The following is a 16875-nucleotide window of genomic DNA, read 5'->3' as shown; positions in this document are numbered from 1 at the left end:
TTGTGATTTTCCACAAAGTCTGGGATGATACGCTGACATTCTTTGCACTTAAATGTTCTCACTTTAATTCCCCAAATGGTTAAGGCCCATATCGTTGAAATTATGATGAAATACATTTGAAAACGAAGTTAAAATGACGCTTGAATCCAAGCTTGTGCATGATTAACTTTTATGGGTGTACCGTATGCATATCTACAAACACATGTAGACAATAGCACACAAATGTGTCAATTAGCTCCGGCTTTGTGTCTGGAGATACATTTAGATTCTTTACACATCTCACTTCATGAATGTGATTTTGTTTATGTAAAAACCTATTTGCATCTGTTTGTTTTAATGGCCATTTAAAATATTTATTCTTTGTATGGCTACAATGTGCAATCTGCTTGCAGCGTTGTACCAGCAGCTGTGTTGCACTACCTTCTCCAGGCTTCCCCCATACTCTGGTTGCTCTTTATCACGCATGACACCATGCACTATAATGCAGGCGCAAAGCACTTCATCAGAGAGGAGCAGACACGGACTAGAAGATCGGCTAAGGGTTCAAGAAGAGCACATTTTGGGAGGGATGACTCATAGGTTGGCAGGCTTGAATCAGCACTTCAATTTCAAATATAACTTCAGGGGTGATGCCAGAAAATATTGTCCTCACGTTTCAGAATTATTTGCAAATTGCTTTGTGATAAGGACACCTTTATTTTAATTCCCCCAAACCAGCATAAATTGGAGCCTGAGGGAATATCTGTGACTAACTGCCTCCTAAAATCATCTCACCACTGAGTTCTGTCAGAGGACATCTCCACTGAGAAAAAACACTGAGCTGAGAAGGAGGAGAGCAGAGGAGTGAAGACTGTTTTCTGGTGTCAGCTCTAACTGGGCTGGGATGCTTCGAACTTCTCTCAGGTACACTGATATCATCCCCACCTGCACGCTCAGGGGAGAGACAGTTGCACTGAGGTGTCAACTTTAAGTGGGTAAGAGAGCTTTGTCACCGATCATCTATCAGCAATTCACAGTGACTCCTCTCCAAGGTGTTGTGAGCACACCTCTTCCCTCTCAACTTGTATTTTATTTCTCCTCCATAATATTTTCTTTGCTATAGTTTGTTTCTGTTGCTCCTTCATTTATCATCCACTTCTCCTCTTAGTAAATTGACTAAATTGTTACAGCATCATGCGTGATGTTTGCTCTTTAAAACAGAGCTCTATCTCTGATCATCTGACCTTCTGGATGCCTCATAAGAGTGCTGGAGGTATTGACAAAACAGACTCACGCACGCACACACACACACACACACACACACAGAAAATCAATATTGGTGAAAGAGAATTATCAAATCAAGTTTGCTCCTGTATGTGGTTTGATTTGATTTTCTTGTAAGACTGAAAGACGATGGGAGGGAAAATGATTGGCTCTCTTGAACTTTGCTATAAGACGTTATAGAATCCATTAAGTGGATTTATATATTCCCTATTTGACATATCAACATGGGCCAAAAATCTTCCATGTGACAGAAAAAGGCTCTCTTGTGGACTGGTTGGCAATGCGCAGAATTTGTAATGCATTTATTTTTTTGTTTTATCCAGTCTTCAAACATTAAATTTGATATCCTGGTCCACAAAATATTAGAAAATTAAACATGGCACTTGATTCATTTCGTGTTTATCAACAGTAGCTGGTTTGGTCGCTCATTTTACGGATGTGGAGTCAGTACCAGCATGAGCCTGCCTGTGTACCCTAATGCATGTAGAATAAAAACAAACAAATCAACAAACAAACAAAGCTTACAATGATTACATTAGTTTCTACTTTAGTTATGTGCCCTGCCCCCCCTCCATGAGCCGTCATTTTATCATAGTGGAGGGGTTTGAGTGCCCCAACGATCCAAGGAGCTAAGTTGTCTGGGGCTTGTAAGCAGGTCCCTTGGCAAACAGGACATGGTATGTGGCGCCAATCAGGTGTGGGCGCACCTATTGCCCCCCGGCTTGGCACCTGTACATTGGAGTTTACACCTTTGGACGAGTGGGTAGCGTCCCTCTGCCTTCAGGTGGCGTATGGGTCCTGACTGTTGTTTAGTATGCCTATGCAGCAAACAGCAGTTCAGAGACTTGGAAAAAGGCTGGACAGTGCTACTTTGGGATTTTCGGTTCCCTGTTTTGGTGCTTTGTCTGTGGACTTTAAAAACTTGCTGAGGCCGATAAAGAATAAGTGCGTGCACGCATCGGTTGTGGGAGTGCACCTGGTATAGGTGACAAGTTTGAAAAGTCGTCTCAGTGCAACACCGTCTTTTGACCGTCTTACGTAAAGCACATTGATTCTTTTAAAGCTGGCATTCTGATCAAATGTTTTGTAACGATGCAGTTAATATAAATAACTTGTGGCAGAGTATCAGGGGGTCTATGAATGCTGTATCCATGAGTCAAAGGAGAAAAAACACAAATCAAAATTTTCTCCTGGTGTGGGTTGGCCAGATAGTGGCAAAGGGTAGTAGCTCTGCTCCTTTACTAGATATGGCAAAGTGAAGCCATCTGTGAAGATGCCTCGTTCGAAACGAGTTGCCAGAACTTAGAAACATTGCTTTTGATTGCATCAGGCCATTCTAACACCATTTTAGAAATGTAGTACGTTGCAGTCTTTGTGTGTAATACAGTAGCCATGTCCGATGGCTAATGTACTGCAAGAAAAAGGCTTCCCGCTCAAGGCATTTTCGGTTCTATACATTTTACTGCAGAGGCTGTGTGTTGAGGTTCACGCTCCAGCGCAAATGATAAAATAATGGTGTACTTGAGTTTTCAGTGGATGGATAACTCAAGTTCAGATGCAATAGGAGCAGGTCTCATTATAGACATTTAGTATTGTTTTTTGATGTCTAAGGGGTTTGTTTTCTTTTCTGTTAAATCAAATGGTCTGAGTTGCCCATTCCTCTTCTATAACCAATGATTGTGTTGTGTGTGTTGTCGACTGTAGCGATCGTTTTATACTTAAATATGCACCGATCTTACAAACATGCCAGTACTCAATGGCACACTTAAAACCTTAAAGATTCACTATGCAACATATAGGACCCAACATTGATGTATTCATCACATAGTCCAGCACACATCATTTTCATTAAGGCTGTGAGGCTTTTGTAAGTTAGATTGGCCATCAATCAAACTCATTTTCATCATTGTGTCTTTGTATTTGTAGTATCTTACTGATAAAGACCTCACCAGTATCTCCTAACACACAATTGATGATATAATAATTACTGAATTCAGAATCAGTGTTAAATATCTATGTAAAAAAGATAAGATCTTCCATGAATTGTGGCAAAGTAGTGATCTCTAATGACATTTTTCAATTACAGGTTCTAGAATGGCCTCTGCACCGGCCTCGTTTGACCTGGCCAGGCCTCTGTTGCGTCTCCATTACAAAAGGTAATTTGGAGCAGGATCAACTGAACTCTGTGACCTTCCACTGCACATTCGCAGTATGCGGGGTTCTGTCACAACAGCTTACGAGTGATCAAGCCTCAGCCACTGGTTTTGTAGCAATTCAAAATATGAAACGGAGTTGCATGATGTGGCGACGTCAGAAATTATAGACCATCAAAGGCACAGAAGCTTTCACACAAGATTAGCTTTTCACAAAACAGGAAAGGTAAAGGGGGTTATGCAAGCGGGACTCCACCACGTGCCGCGGAGGCATAAAAATACGGTGAAATAAAAATGTTTGTCAACAATACTTAACCAAGTTTACAATTCCACAGCTATATGCATTTTATCATTATTTGTCTCACTCGCTTAAACCCAAGAAACGGGCAATAGATTTCCTTGCCGCAACGCTAACAAAGAAATGCCTACAACTGTTGGCCAATCATATGACAGTGACGTCATAGTCATCTTTGGACTGCGTTTTTGAACCAGGTTAGACGAATGGTTCCATTGCAGCCGTCTCGTCCTGTTTTTTTCACGGAAAAACAACCACAAGGGTGCACCTTCAATAGAAAAGAATGCCTGCATACACTGTCAACTCCTGTGCATGTTTCTGGTGAGACAATAGATGCTTTTCTTTGTGATCTCCTTAATTATGTCTTTTTTCCACCATTGAATTTCTTGGGAAGAAGTTGCTTCATTTCAACCAAATTGGCTTGATCCTTATAGCCAAAATGTATAATGTTGAGTGACGATTTTCCAGTGACTGTAGGCATTTTTTATTGTCTGTTGTTGTGTCGCCTCGAGTCCATGCCAAGACGCTCGGGAGAGAAACATGCGCTTAGTCACTTCCTCATAAAGGACAGCCTCTCCTCGCTTCAGGCTATGGGCTGCCATTCAACAGTAGGCAGACTGCTTCTTGTCTGTGTGGGTGGAACAAGTCTATGTCATTTTTTGGGGTATGAATTGACAGCTCTTTGTAAAGTAGCTTGGTGCGTGTTGGTTGCAACACACGCTTCTCAGTGATCAAATGTTTGTAATCTGTGTGGAACCGCCTACTCTCGGCAGTAAAGGGCAGCTTCTCTTGTCAGTGTCTGGGGATGGGAATGATGACAAATAAAAGAAAAGAATGGTACCTCGGTTCTTTCCAAGGCTTTTCACGTACACTATTAATATCATGTAGTTCCCCTGTGCACATTTCCAACGTCTTAAATCCTGATTCAGAGATGCCCTAATCACTTGGGTGCATAAGTAGTTGGGATTAACAGTAGGTAACCATAGGTTTGTCACTGCATTAGTGCACATGCCTATCTCTGGCAGCATGGGATAATTTCTTCCCCAGGAAATTTCAGTGATGCCACAAGCTGGAGTCTTCTATCTCTTTGCTAATGAAACAATCCTGACACATCATTCTACAAAGACTAACTTTTATCTCCTGTCCTCCTGCAGACTGCAATAAAATGACCATTTTTCTTCCTATGAACGTGCCTCCGTGCGTGTTGGTGTGTTTATGCCTATTGCCTATGTATGGGTGGAAAGCACTCTCTATTCATCAAGATGTCACCTGTAATGGCTGCTAAATTAACCATGTGTTTCGGAGAGCAAAGCTGGCTTGATAAATCTTTCTGTGGCAGAGGGTGTACAGTCCACTCCTATCCACCTTTACTGTGACCTTTTTTTTTTTTTTTTTACCTGGATCAACCGCCATGGCGCTTGACCATCTCCTTCTGACTTAGAAAGTGGAATTGCATGACATTTACCGTATTTGCCGGTGTATAAGTCGACTCGGTGTATAAGTCGACCCCCTAAAATTCGACGGAAATTTACGATTTTATGATATATCCTTTGTATAAGTCGAGCTCAATTGTTGCATTATATTAAACTTCAAAATTCAATCAGAAATATACGAAATTTATTGACGAAATGTGTTCAAATTCGCGAGTTTGTAGCAGGCGATCTATACGCCATTTTAAATATTATTTACTTCATGACCCTGTGATATTACGCGCCGAGAGAGACTAACAACAATGAACACTCTTAGAAACTGGTTTATTTTTAGTTAAGAAACAACAAATTATAATTATAAAGTGATTGCCGGTACATAGAGTTCAAAATTCGTCTTCATCGTCGCTATTTCCGAAAAGCACCAACGGCTCTTGCGCCATAAAGAGTCCGCCTCGGCTGTTTCCCCATGTCGGCCAGAACAAGTGAAAATTCGGCCTCTTCCCCTGGAAGTCTGGCCAAGTTTGGCGAATATTTTCTAAGTGCCAACGACTCAACCGCCGTGAAGTGTCCGCCTCGGCTGGTTCCCCATGTCGGCCACCACAAGTAAAAATTCGGCCTCTTCCCCTGGAAGTCTGGCCAAGTTTGGCAAATATTTTCAAAGTGCGAACGACTCAACCGCCGTAAAGTGTCCGCCTCGGCTGGTTCCCCGTGTCGGCCACCACAAGTGAAAATTCGGCCTCTTCCCCTGGAAGTCCGGCCAAGTTTGGCGAATATTTTCTAAGTGCCAACGACTCAACCGTCGTAAAGTGTCCGCCTCGGCTGGTTCCCCGTGTCGGCCACCACAAGTGAAAATTCGGCCTCTTCCCCTGGAAGTCTGGCCAAGTTTGGCAAATATTTTCAAAGTGCGAACGACGCAACTTCCGTAAAGTGTCCGCCTCGGCTGGTTCCCCGTGTCGGCCACCACACGTGAAAATTCGGCCTCTTCCCCTGGAAGTCCAGCCAAGTTTGGCGAATATTTTCTAAGTGCCAACGACATTCATTTAGACATGGCGATTGAATGTTTACGTACCGGTAGTTATTGTCGTTGCTTGACGTGCGATGACTCGCACATTCGCTCAATACCCAGTACTTCCCCCTAGCAGTCATCGTCGCTGCCTGGCTTTCGATGTCCGTTATTGAGGTGAGAATATTTGAAATTGTTGCTGAGGATGCGTGTTAATGCGACGAACGCTTTATAATGATTCAGTTTCTCGCTGTTTGATGAGCCTGACGGACGCACACCCACGCACAATGAGATGCATGAGAAACGGTCTTGGTTACCATCACATTTGAAGCGATGAATACGAAGTTAAATTTTATGACTCGGTGTATAAGTCGAGGTCGATTTTTTTCAGTCGATTTTGGATCGAAAAAGGTCGACTAATACACCGGCAAATACGGTACTTGAATTATTGTAATTGAGTAATTTTTGTATTTTTTAAGTTGTTTTAAAACAATTATTTACATGTATCCCAACAAATTTGATTGAGAAAATAATGGTACAGAAAAAAAATACATCTTTCAGTAATCGGTATCTTTATCTTTATTTTAACATTTATAACTATATGTAATATAATAATACTAAAATTACTGCTATGTGAATATTGTAATTTTCGGACTATAAGTCGTGTTTTTTTTTCATGGTTTGGGTGGGGGGGGCGACTTATACTCAGGAGCAACTTGTATGTGAATTTTTTTCGCAAATTTTCAAAATTCAAAAATCCGTGATGTAGTGAAACCACAATAAACGAACCGCGATGTAGCAAGGGATTACTGTCATTTGACCTGCAAGTGACGTCAGCAGCGCGGCGGTTGTTTACATAAGGACAAAGGATTCTATCACGGGATGACAAAGATGACGAAGGGCCCCACGTTTGAAGGATTTAATGATTTGGAGTGACACAAGGTTTGAAAAACGTATTTATGTTATAGTTATTTGATATATTTTATTTCGTGTAGCAACTTGTATATGTTTTTATCGTTACAGTTCAGTAGTTGTTGGCTCGTTGAACTCTTGTTTTGTTAAATAAAGAGCCGTTTACCAAACCCACGTGTTTCCTGGTACTTTGTTAACGCTACAATATAGTTGTATACTAGATCTGTGCGGCACGCACGCGGCGTTGTTGACATAAAGGACGAGGAATTTGATCGATGGATTTAATGATTAGGAGTGACACAGATGATTTGATAATATTGGAGTTATATGATAGTTATTTGAAATATACTTTATATATCGTTATATGGGTCTGTGGAATAATTAGAAATGCAACTTATGAGTCCGACGTCAGCGGCGCATATGTGGCGCATACGCGGCATTGTTTACATAAAGGACGATCGATGGATTTAATGAATTGGAGTAACACAGATGGTTTGATAAACGTGTTATTTATGTAATACTTATTTGAATAACTCTGAATGTTACTCAGGCCCGTTCTCAGCTCCTCGTTTGTGTATATGTCACGTTAGCATACCGTATCGTTTAACCTGTTGTTGCTGGTTCATGTCTGTTCTTGGTGTTGGATTTTGACAAATAAATTTGCCCCAAAGTGCGACTTATACTCCGGTGCGAGTTATATATATATTTTTTCACTGTATTGTGCATTTTATGGCTGGTGCGACTTATACTCCGGTGGGACTTATAGTCCGAAAATTACGGTAATAATAAAAGAACATACTGCAGAATAAAGAGGAGCTGATGAAATCGATGATTTGTAATACCATGGCTGTCTTTAAAAATAAGTGATTAAATAATGTGAAAGAAACAAGCTTGTAACTGTAGCAAACATAACAAAGCAATTGTATCTTGGGGTTCCCACAGATTTATATCAGCTGGTAACGAGACACTAACCTGCGGGCGGAGCTTATCTTGGCTCATGGTCAAGCTCTGTTTTTTTCTGATCCCACTGCTGTCAGGTCTGGGCTGGCTGAAGGGGAACAGTAGTTGTGAATCTATAGTTACGTGAATAAATGGAGTGAGGAAGCAGGAGACGGATGATAGGTCTTGCTTCAATGTTTCAACATTGGGAAGGGTAGAGGAATGAAAGGAGGCAGTGGTAATGGAAGATGGAACGATAGTGCCTGGAAAACGTTTGACAGATAGTAGACGAAGAGGTGGACCCTGGGGGAGAAAAAGATGACGATGGACTTCCACCGCCAAAGATTGTGCATGAAGGATACGTCACAGCAAATAAATTAATTTGATTCGTCGGTCCATTTTGAGGCGAGCCACGTTGTGTTGAATGGCTTCCCCACCAGACCAAATCGCTGGTACAGCATTAGGTCTGGCTTGCCAGTACTAGGAAAGCACTTGCTTTTGCAGAGGCATGGTCAGAAGATTGCTAGACAGGTGGAGGAAAGGCACGACTGGAATGATGACGCAAAGGTAATGTACAATAGTAGAAACCTACATGGACACAGAAATTTACCAAGATAAATGGGTTGTGTTTAATTTGTGAGAATCCACTTTTCTGCAAAGACCCATTCTGCATGATTGGATGGATACAGTTAAAGCCTTTAATTTTACATTGTATTTAATTTGTCTTATATATTATATGGAATTTCCCACATGTGATGAAGAAATATTTTTTTCTTTTTCTACAACTTTGTAAAATGTAAGTTTGGCTAGGAAAATGAAAACCCCACCCCTCGATCTTTCTTTAGGAGATTCTCAAGGGTCAAGCCATTGCCCTTTATTATGTGTTGCCTTGAGGGGACATATTTTACAGATATAGTATCAACTATACAGGCGAGAGGTCAGGGCAGGCAGCGTTCAGGATTAGTCGCTCAGATGGGTGAGCAACCAAGGTCGGCAACAGGAAGCAGACATAATCTTGAACAAAAGCAAGGGGCAACATGGGACGATCTGACAGGAAGTGACGGGAATGCGAGGTTTATGTAGCAGGGTAGATGAGCAGGTGATAGGTGGCTGCGAATGAATTGCATTATGGAAGAGACTGGCAGTGTGCAGGGGAACGGAACTGGCCAGGGTGTTGAAGAGGCAGACGCGTGACAGGGGGATCAAATTAAAACCAAAATCTATTTGCATGTTTCTTAAGGTTGTATCAGCATCCAACGAGGAAGAATACTTTATTTCAGCTGTATTTGTTTTCTATTAGAAGAAATAAGGAGGAATTTTGATACTTTGATGTAGGTGGAATACACGTGCTGACATAGAACACCTTGTACTGTCCTCACCACAGTAATGAAGTCAAATGTCAACAATCTAGTGAGGTATATTTTCGTCAAGTACAGCAACAGTCAATCCCAAAATGAACATTACTCACATCCATGTGTTTTTGTTAGCTGCATTTCCTGTCGGTGATGTTGCAATGTCTGCCCATGACTTTGTTCTTCTATTTTTGGGATGATATAATACTGAAAGCTCATGAGATTTTTCATAACCATTCTGGCGTGGAGTCCTCTGTGTCACCCTAATCTTGGAATAATAGCGCAGATGACCCGTCACTTCAATACCCCACAGTTGGAAAATATCAATAGTGCTGAACCACTAAAAGAGAAGCTCTAAGAGCTTCATGCCTGAAGAAGTGCTGTGATTGTAAAATACAGCAAAAAAGATTCAGACAAAAGTGCACATTGCAAATGATAATTCCAAGGTGTGAATACCCCTAAGAAAAATCTGTCTCTCAACGTCTTCAGTTTTCAGCTGGAGACCATTATCATATTGTTCATGAACACAGGTCTAGTTTACATGAGGTAATTATTATACTATTATATTTTCATATGAATATTTAATTATATTAGTAATAAAACAATCACAAGAAATACAGAAAAAAGAAATATCTGTCAAAAGGTAAAAATCATACCGAACACTTGACATGATAACATTCTTAAGAGACAAGTGTAGACAGAAGTTAATATTGAAAAGTAAGATGAGAATGTATTGGAGCAGATCAAAGATAAGCCACCTCGTTCATAAAAATGAAATGTTGCTGACTATCTAGTGTACTTATGATTTTCTTTTTTATTATGATAATTTTCATTCCCTCAAGATACAATCTACACATTAATGTACCACATGTGGCTAATTACTGGCCTGTAATGCACTGTACAGAGTCAGCGCATCAGAGGTCCACTAATTATTGACGCTTTCATTGTCAAAAGCAATCAGCTGGCAAGCAGAGCTTCTGCTTTATTGGTGATATAATTCACTGTGAGTTGCCCATTAGCCAAGCTGATTTGTCATTATGTTATTGTACATTTTAAGAATATTAAAATGTTGTTATATTAATCTAATGTTGTTACCTTAATTTCTGGACTACAAAGTGCACCTGATTGAAAGCAACAACATAAATATAGCCTTAACACAAATACGCGGCATAGCCTTCAAGGAACTTTCTCTTGTTGTCGCATATAAAGAAAATTGCTCGAGGTGTCTTCTCTTCATGACGCAGCAGTCCAAGCCTTTTGCAGCCTTTTGGTAATCGAGGATTTTTTTTTTTTAAACTGCTCTATGCTATCAGAATCCACTGACAGGATCTTAAAAACTAAGCAAACAATGAATTCCAGGTTGATCGTATTCACGGATAAATATCCAAAATTAATTGGTATGCAAGTATTTTGACAACAATGCAAAAAAAACACATAGGTAAGCATTAGGAGTGTATTGTTTTATATTTATACTTCTGTTCTCCAGTAAGCATTGTAATGATTTAAAACAGGACTGTACAGGTTTATACTTTTAAGTCAATAATTCTCTCTGACGTTCTTCATATTAAAAGACATATCATGCCGAACTTGACCTTGCTATCCTGCGCATTATTTTTTCGCAAGTAGATTCCACTCACCTACACTTAAGTAACTTTTAATGAAGAAAAGTGCTGTTGAGCAAGACCCACGACTATTATGGTGCTAATGTTACACATCACTACTCTAACTGCCCCTCACGCATACCTTCGAGCCTATCATCATTAGAGCTCAGACTTGCCCTCTAAATCCGTATTCGCTATTTGGGTTGATAGAAACAAATGACTGACAAATTTAATAGAATGTTTATTACTCCTTGTACTTTGAATAAATACATGTCATCGTCCAACAAATGACAACTTCAGTTGAATTGAAAGGGTAAATGGAGTGCACTTATCGACAATGGAAAAGCAATGTGCAAAGCAATTACAGAGCTTCTCATTCACTTACTGTGTTTGGAAACTACATGTTGAATCACAGTATAGGCACAGTGTACAATTTGACCGCTCTCAAAAAAACCTTTCTTATTTTTTTATTTTTATTTAAAGTTGCTTACTGCCAGCAGGATCCCTCATTGTACCATGGCCAAAGATTAAACCTTAGGTCGGTTTTTGAATCTTTCAGTGCTGTGAATATATCAAATACTTACTGGTACAAGCTCTGTCGCAAGCTGGGGAGATGTCTCCCCTCCTTTGATTGATGCTGTGACAGAGTGAGGAATCAGCAAGGTAATGACAGAGGCGTTGATACACTGCGTGTGATCGGCTTTATTGACTGCACTGCTTAACATTTTCATTTGATACTCATTAGCTGGTTACCTATTCGCACATGCACACACAAAACTTCAGTCCAAAGCAAGCACCACACATGTGCCCTTCCCATATACAATGGAACACATTCAAGTCTGAATATTCTGCATCAGTATTCTAAGATTTGTTCTGATTCAGGTCCAAAAATACAGATTTGCTGATCGATTTTCTATGTCCACTTGAATTTGAATTCAGTTCACCACTGATTTGTGCACTGTCCTAATCATTATTCAATATTACAGAGTACAGTATAAGCAAAAAGGTAAACGGGTAAAAAGAACTGTGAAAGGCGAGTATGGACTATGCACACAGGACTTCTTTCTTTATCACTAAGGCTACACAAATTATAACTTTACCAACTAGATCTAGCACTGTCATTAGAGCTTGCAATGATGTCATCGTCTAAAATGATTATTACTTGCTGTGTATTAAAGTCTGTTGTATCTTGTAATGTAAATGATGTAATGTAGCTCCTCTCCTGGAACGACCAGAGTCCACCCTGTCTTCATCATCCTTTGACTCATCCTCATCAACAGTTGGAAACAGATTTAATGCTTTTTCTACTGTATAACTGTTTCATATTGACCATGTTTACTTTTCTGAAAAATCGATACCGCTCCTGGTTGCTATGGAAACCCAGCGCAGGAGTATGGACTCATAAAAAGAAAAAAAAACTCAATAAAATGACAGCATGGGTATAATATACATACAGACAAAGCCAAAAATCCAGGGACATCGTTAATCTATATAAACAAAGTAACGACATATCAAAGCTTGAGAATTGTCAACTGGGAGTTCTAGTGTTAACAAACGACACCCTTGTGGGGCTGAAGGCTGCATTATCACAGCGGTAGGAAAAAGCATGCTGAGAACAGACAAAGGTTGCTATCTATATCTACAAACTTATCCCTACGAATGTAAACAACCCACTCCCTCTACTGCCCACGAAAGTGGAGTTACATTGTGAACAATCTGTATACAGTAGAACCTCGGGTCTCAACGCTAATTTGTTCCAGGAGGAACATTGAGAAGCGAAACTTTGAGTGCCGAAGCAATTTTCCCCATTAGAAAAAAATGAAAATGCAATAATCCCTTTTCAACTAGCAAGTTTTCACCCTAAGTTGAATATGCACTATAAATTAAAAAAGAAACACATCATTAAAACAGTGAATTGATATTGATGAGGTGCTGAATCTATGAACACGTAGCTGTAGAGGAGGTGCAGAGGGGTAACTTTTTGGAAGGGGAATCCCCTCTCATCAAAAAAAAAAAATCCAGTGGCTGCATTTTGTCAGTGTTTTCCTTTTTTTTTGCTTTTTTCACTGGGATCTGGCCGGTAACCCCCACTGGTAGTTTTTTTTCGCCTCTCTCGTCCTCAAAAATGAACTTATGGTCCATTACACGAACAGCTCTTTCATACTTGTCTATGATCGCCTTTTTCATCTATTGTTGTTTTTGCCACTTTGCTCTTCTGCTTTCCTCTTCTGAATCTTTATTGGGACCCATGTTTTTTCTCTTGTACAGTGCATCCCTACAACCCGCCAATCTACAAGGCCAACCAACGACTACTAGCGGCAGGTGGAACAAACTATTTCATTCACAATAGGTGAGTCAGGTCGGTTTCTGAAGCTTTGTCTGAGAACTGGGACAAAGATTTCCTGACATTTTGCGTTGAAATTCGAATATGTTGAGAACCAAGGTGGTTGACTTCTGGGATTCCAATGTATTTGTGTTAAAACACAGCAGTCTGTCCTCTCTGCTCTTTTTCAACATCTTAAGAAATACACATACAAAGAAACAATCATGACTGTGATTTAATTTTTGTGTAGCACTCTTTGAAAACAATACAAATCATTTTATTGTGCATGTCATGCAAAAGCAGGTTTAAGACAAACCAAAAATGTTGAATTATTTTAACTATATAAGCAAAATCTCAAACCATGCAGCCCATATGTTCTGCCAGCTCCTCTAATCTACTTGTAACTAAAAGTATGCTGGAGTTCATTACAGTCTGATGCTAGTCTGAATCTCTCCCTCAAGCTACTGAAAAAAAAAAATATCAAAATAGTTCATGTTAGGTGCCCTCCATATCGTTTCAATGTGACCTTGCACATTTTTACTCTAAGCACATTATAACTGCACACTGAAATGTCAGCGAAATAAAAAGCTATCACTGCATGCTGTATCGTGAAATGTGTAAATCCGTGCCCTTGCTTAGAAGAAAGAAAAGAAGACAATATCCTAGTTTTGGAGATGTTGATATTACAAAGTGCAACATGGCAATTGTTTGTGTGCTGCACTCAAACAACCTTCTATTGCCTTTGCAGACACTTGTCTCTTCATCAAGGGCAGTCTTTTGTATATATGCAGTACATAACTGATAAAACCAGGTAATTTTCAAGTAGTTGGTATGAAATTACAGCCATACACAGGGCTTTCAACAAAAGTAAAGAAATGATGTATCAATGTAGGAAGGTTACAGAGTCAAGTTCACAGTCTTTTTTTGACAGTTTTGGATGTATTTTGCTTTCTCATTCCATAGCAAGCCGACTTTCCTCCACCACTCAAATGCTTTTTTATTTTTCATGGGCAACTCCTCGTTAAAATTGTATTATGATTGAGAATTTGATATTGGTATTCAGTATTTGTCCTATATGATTAGGGTTGAGGGGATTAAACATAGAAAGTCGAAAAATGAACCACTGTGGGGTAGGAGACAATATTGCATCACATCCATTGTAAAATCTGACCTTCCACCACCCTTTCAACAAAGGATAATGGCTGTAGCTTGCAATCTAACATAGTAGTGAAAGTACTGAAAGACACACATTAGGTCTACCAAGAATCATTTCAGCATTATGTATATCATGGGACCATAATGTAACTGAAGTAGAAGTGTAGTTGCAGTAACTTAGATAGTGGTCTTAATTAACAAGACAAACTTTTAACACCTAACATTAGGGAAACGTAGTATGTATGTCTAAAATTTGTTCCAGTTTATCCTTCCTGATCGCCATAGGAGGAGATGTTTCAAGCACTCAATGACGTTTTACTCCTGATACAATACCAATATTGCAACAGTGAGTACTGTGCGATATCAATATCGATCTGATACAATATCAGTAAGAATAGTACATACTTTTATGTAGCATGTATTGTTATGAATTGAAAGTGAAATTATATGTATTAAGAAACGGACCCCTTTTTATAATTACCGTAATTTCCAGACTATTTTCCGCACCTAAAAACCTAAAATGTTCTCAAAAGCTGACAGTGTGCCTTATAGACCGGTGCACCTTATATATGGACTAAATTCCTAAATTTAAACTGGCCCGAAGCATTGTGTCATGAAATCAATCATAAGTGGCCTGCTGAAGACTATGAGTCATGAATTAAAAAGACCATGGATCATTATTTTGTGATTATAAGGTAATTTGTTGGGTCTGAAGTTGAAATAAAAAGATAAAATGGAGAATGATTTGATTTGCATTAAAAATCTGACATGATGCATTAATGGTGCGCCTTATAGTCCGGTGCGCCTTATATAAGGACACAGTTTTAAAATGGGCGATTCATTGAAGGTGCACCTTATAGTCCAGTGCGCCTTATAGTCCGGAAAATACGGTAACCAATAAATTAGATGAAGATTAACATTAAACATAAGAATATACTACAACTGAATATTTAAAAAAGTCCTTGAGAAATGACTGTATCTCACACCCAAAAAGAATGCATCATTTTAAAGTCCAAGTACCCAATTTGTTTAACTTAAACATAAACACATACTACAAAGAATTGAATAAAAAAAGACACAGATAAATAACCTCCATAAATCCAATAAAAACAAGCAAAGCAACAATTTAACTTAACCTTACTGTCAGCATATGGTGGAAACAGCATTTGTCTGCACTGCTTTAACATACTACATGCTGGCAAAATTGACTCGTGCTCATGTGAAAAGATGAGTCCACTGCAAGAGCTTCAGTGACCTGGACCTGCCCATATGGTTTATGTGGTAGACTACAGACTTGTTGGGTGAATGCAGAAGCACATCCTCGCTAACTTTTATTTAATTTTGGTTTTGTTCATTTCGTTCCTCGATCCTAACCTGCCCAGAAGGCAGAGATACCCATCACAGCCATGGCAACAGTGTTCAAGGTAACAGTGCTCTGGGACAGAATAAAATTGCAACTGTTAACATTCACTCTAAGAAACAACCACCTCAAATGATAGAGCATGTTTATCTGCTATTTGAGTAGAAGCACCTGTGGCTAAAGCCAAACTCTGCTGGGTTTTTACCTTCTGCATCTGGAATTGTCATTTCTGATCATGGCTGGGAGCACCCAGAGTGCGTTCGCTTCATGAAAGTGCGACACTGACGCAATCAAGTAGTGCAGACCATAAAGTGAATAGCAGCCTGCCTTTTCTGACTTAACCACCGGGGAGAATATGCCCCGTTGTGAATAAGCATACTTTTAAAGAGAAAACTGTTCAAGATTAGATTTGATTGTGAGGTTATATTGGAAGCTGAATTCCCTTGAGGTCTTTCAATCACCACTCCTCAAACACAAAATACACACAAATCAAATCTACATTCATGCATAACAAGAAGAGTCACTAACGTATTGAAAGGTGGGAGTTTTCCCACATTGGGCTAAACTGAAATCAGTGTGTCAATAATTTAAATAATTTCACTAAATACTTACTCCATTAAAATACTTCCAGTAAAAATCCTAAATTGTTTGGCAAATGAATAATCTTTTAAGCAATTAAAAGCTGTTTAGTTGCTAACCAATTGTGAACAAAATGTTGTTGTTTTTTAGTTTTTTTTTTAGTTTAATTACACAAATTAATGAATGAATCAGTGACATTTGTTTCAAACATGTAAACACAAAACATTGTTTTCTCAAAAATGCCATGACTCACCCCTTGTCTTTTGTTCTGTACAATGTTATAGCAAGCAAGTCAAAAATGCATTGCTGGGACAAAAAAGCAGTTGTTACCTGCTTCGCTCTGCAGCATGCTGTTTCTATACTAGTTTGTTCCAAAATGCTTGACGACAGAGTACAAGCTGTAGCAGGAGTTCATTAAAATAAAGGCAAAGGCTGGGCCAGCAACAAGCATCCTCTCCATACAGAACAGCAGTTTTGCCTCCTGCTGTGACCTCTCACATACAATAGGAG

The 16875-nt window shown here is 39.4% G+C and overlaps 1 protein-coding gene across 8 annotated transcripts in view; it reads left to right on the top strand.

Moving 5' to 3' along the window:
* Positions 1-16875, top strand: part of LOC148404171 (uncharacterized) — a 35917-nt gene that overhangs the window by 1645 nt on the left and 17397 nt on the right. For 3 of the 8 annotated variants that reach the window (XR_015858581.1, XR_015858574.1, XR_015858579.1), the window contains exons 2-5: positions 718-903; positions 1201-1252; positions 3350-3419; positions 13217-13298. Coding sequence is in view for 3 of the 8 variants with exons in the window: in XM_088375949.1 (XP_088232075.1) it covers positions 884-903; positions 1170-1252; positions 3350-3419 (173 nt within the window). In the remaining 5 variants the exon portion in view is untranslated. Of the gene's footprint in view, positions 1-717; positions 904-1169; positions 1253-3349; positions 3420-13216; positions 13299-16875 lie in introns of all 8 variants that reach the window. The other 5 variants (XR_015858583.1, XR_015858582.1, XM_088375949.1 and 2 more) reach the window with 3 other exon arrangements.

This window comes from Syngnathus floridae, chromosome 1, assembly GCF_059516105.1.
Source record: "Syngnathus floridae isolate MCC-2025c chromosome 1, RoL_Sflo_1.0, whole genome shotgun sequence".
NCBI classification, from domain to species: domain Eukaryota; kingdom Metazoa; phylum Chordata; class Actinopteri; order Syngnathiformes; family Syngnathidae; genus Syngnathus; species Syngnathus floridae.
The sequence above is the reverse complement of the archived record's forward strand: the minus strand, read 5'-3'. Positions and strand labels throughout refer to the sequence as shown.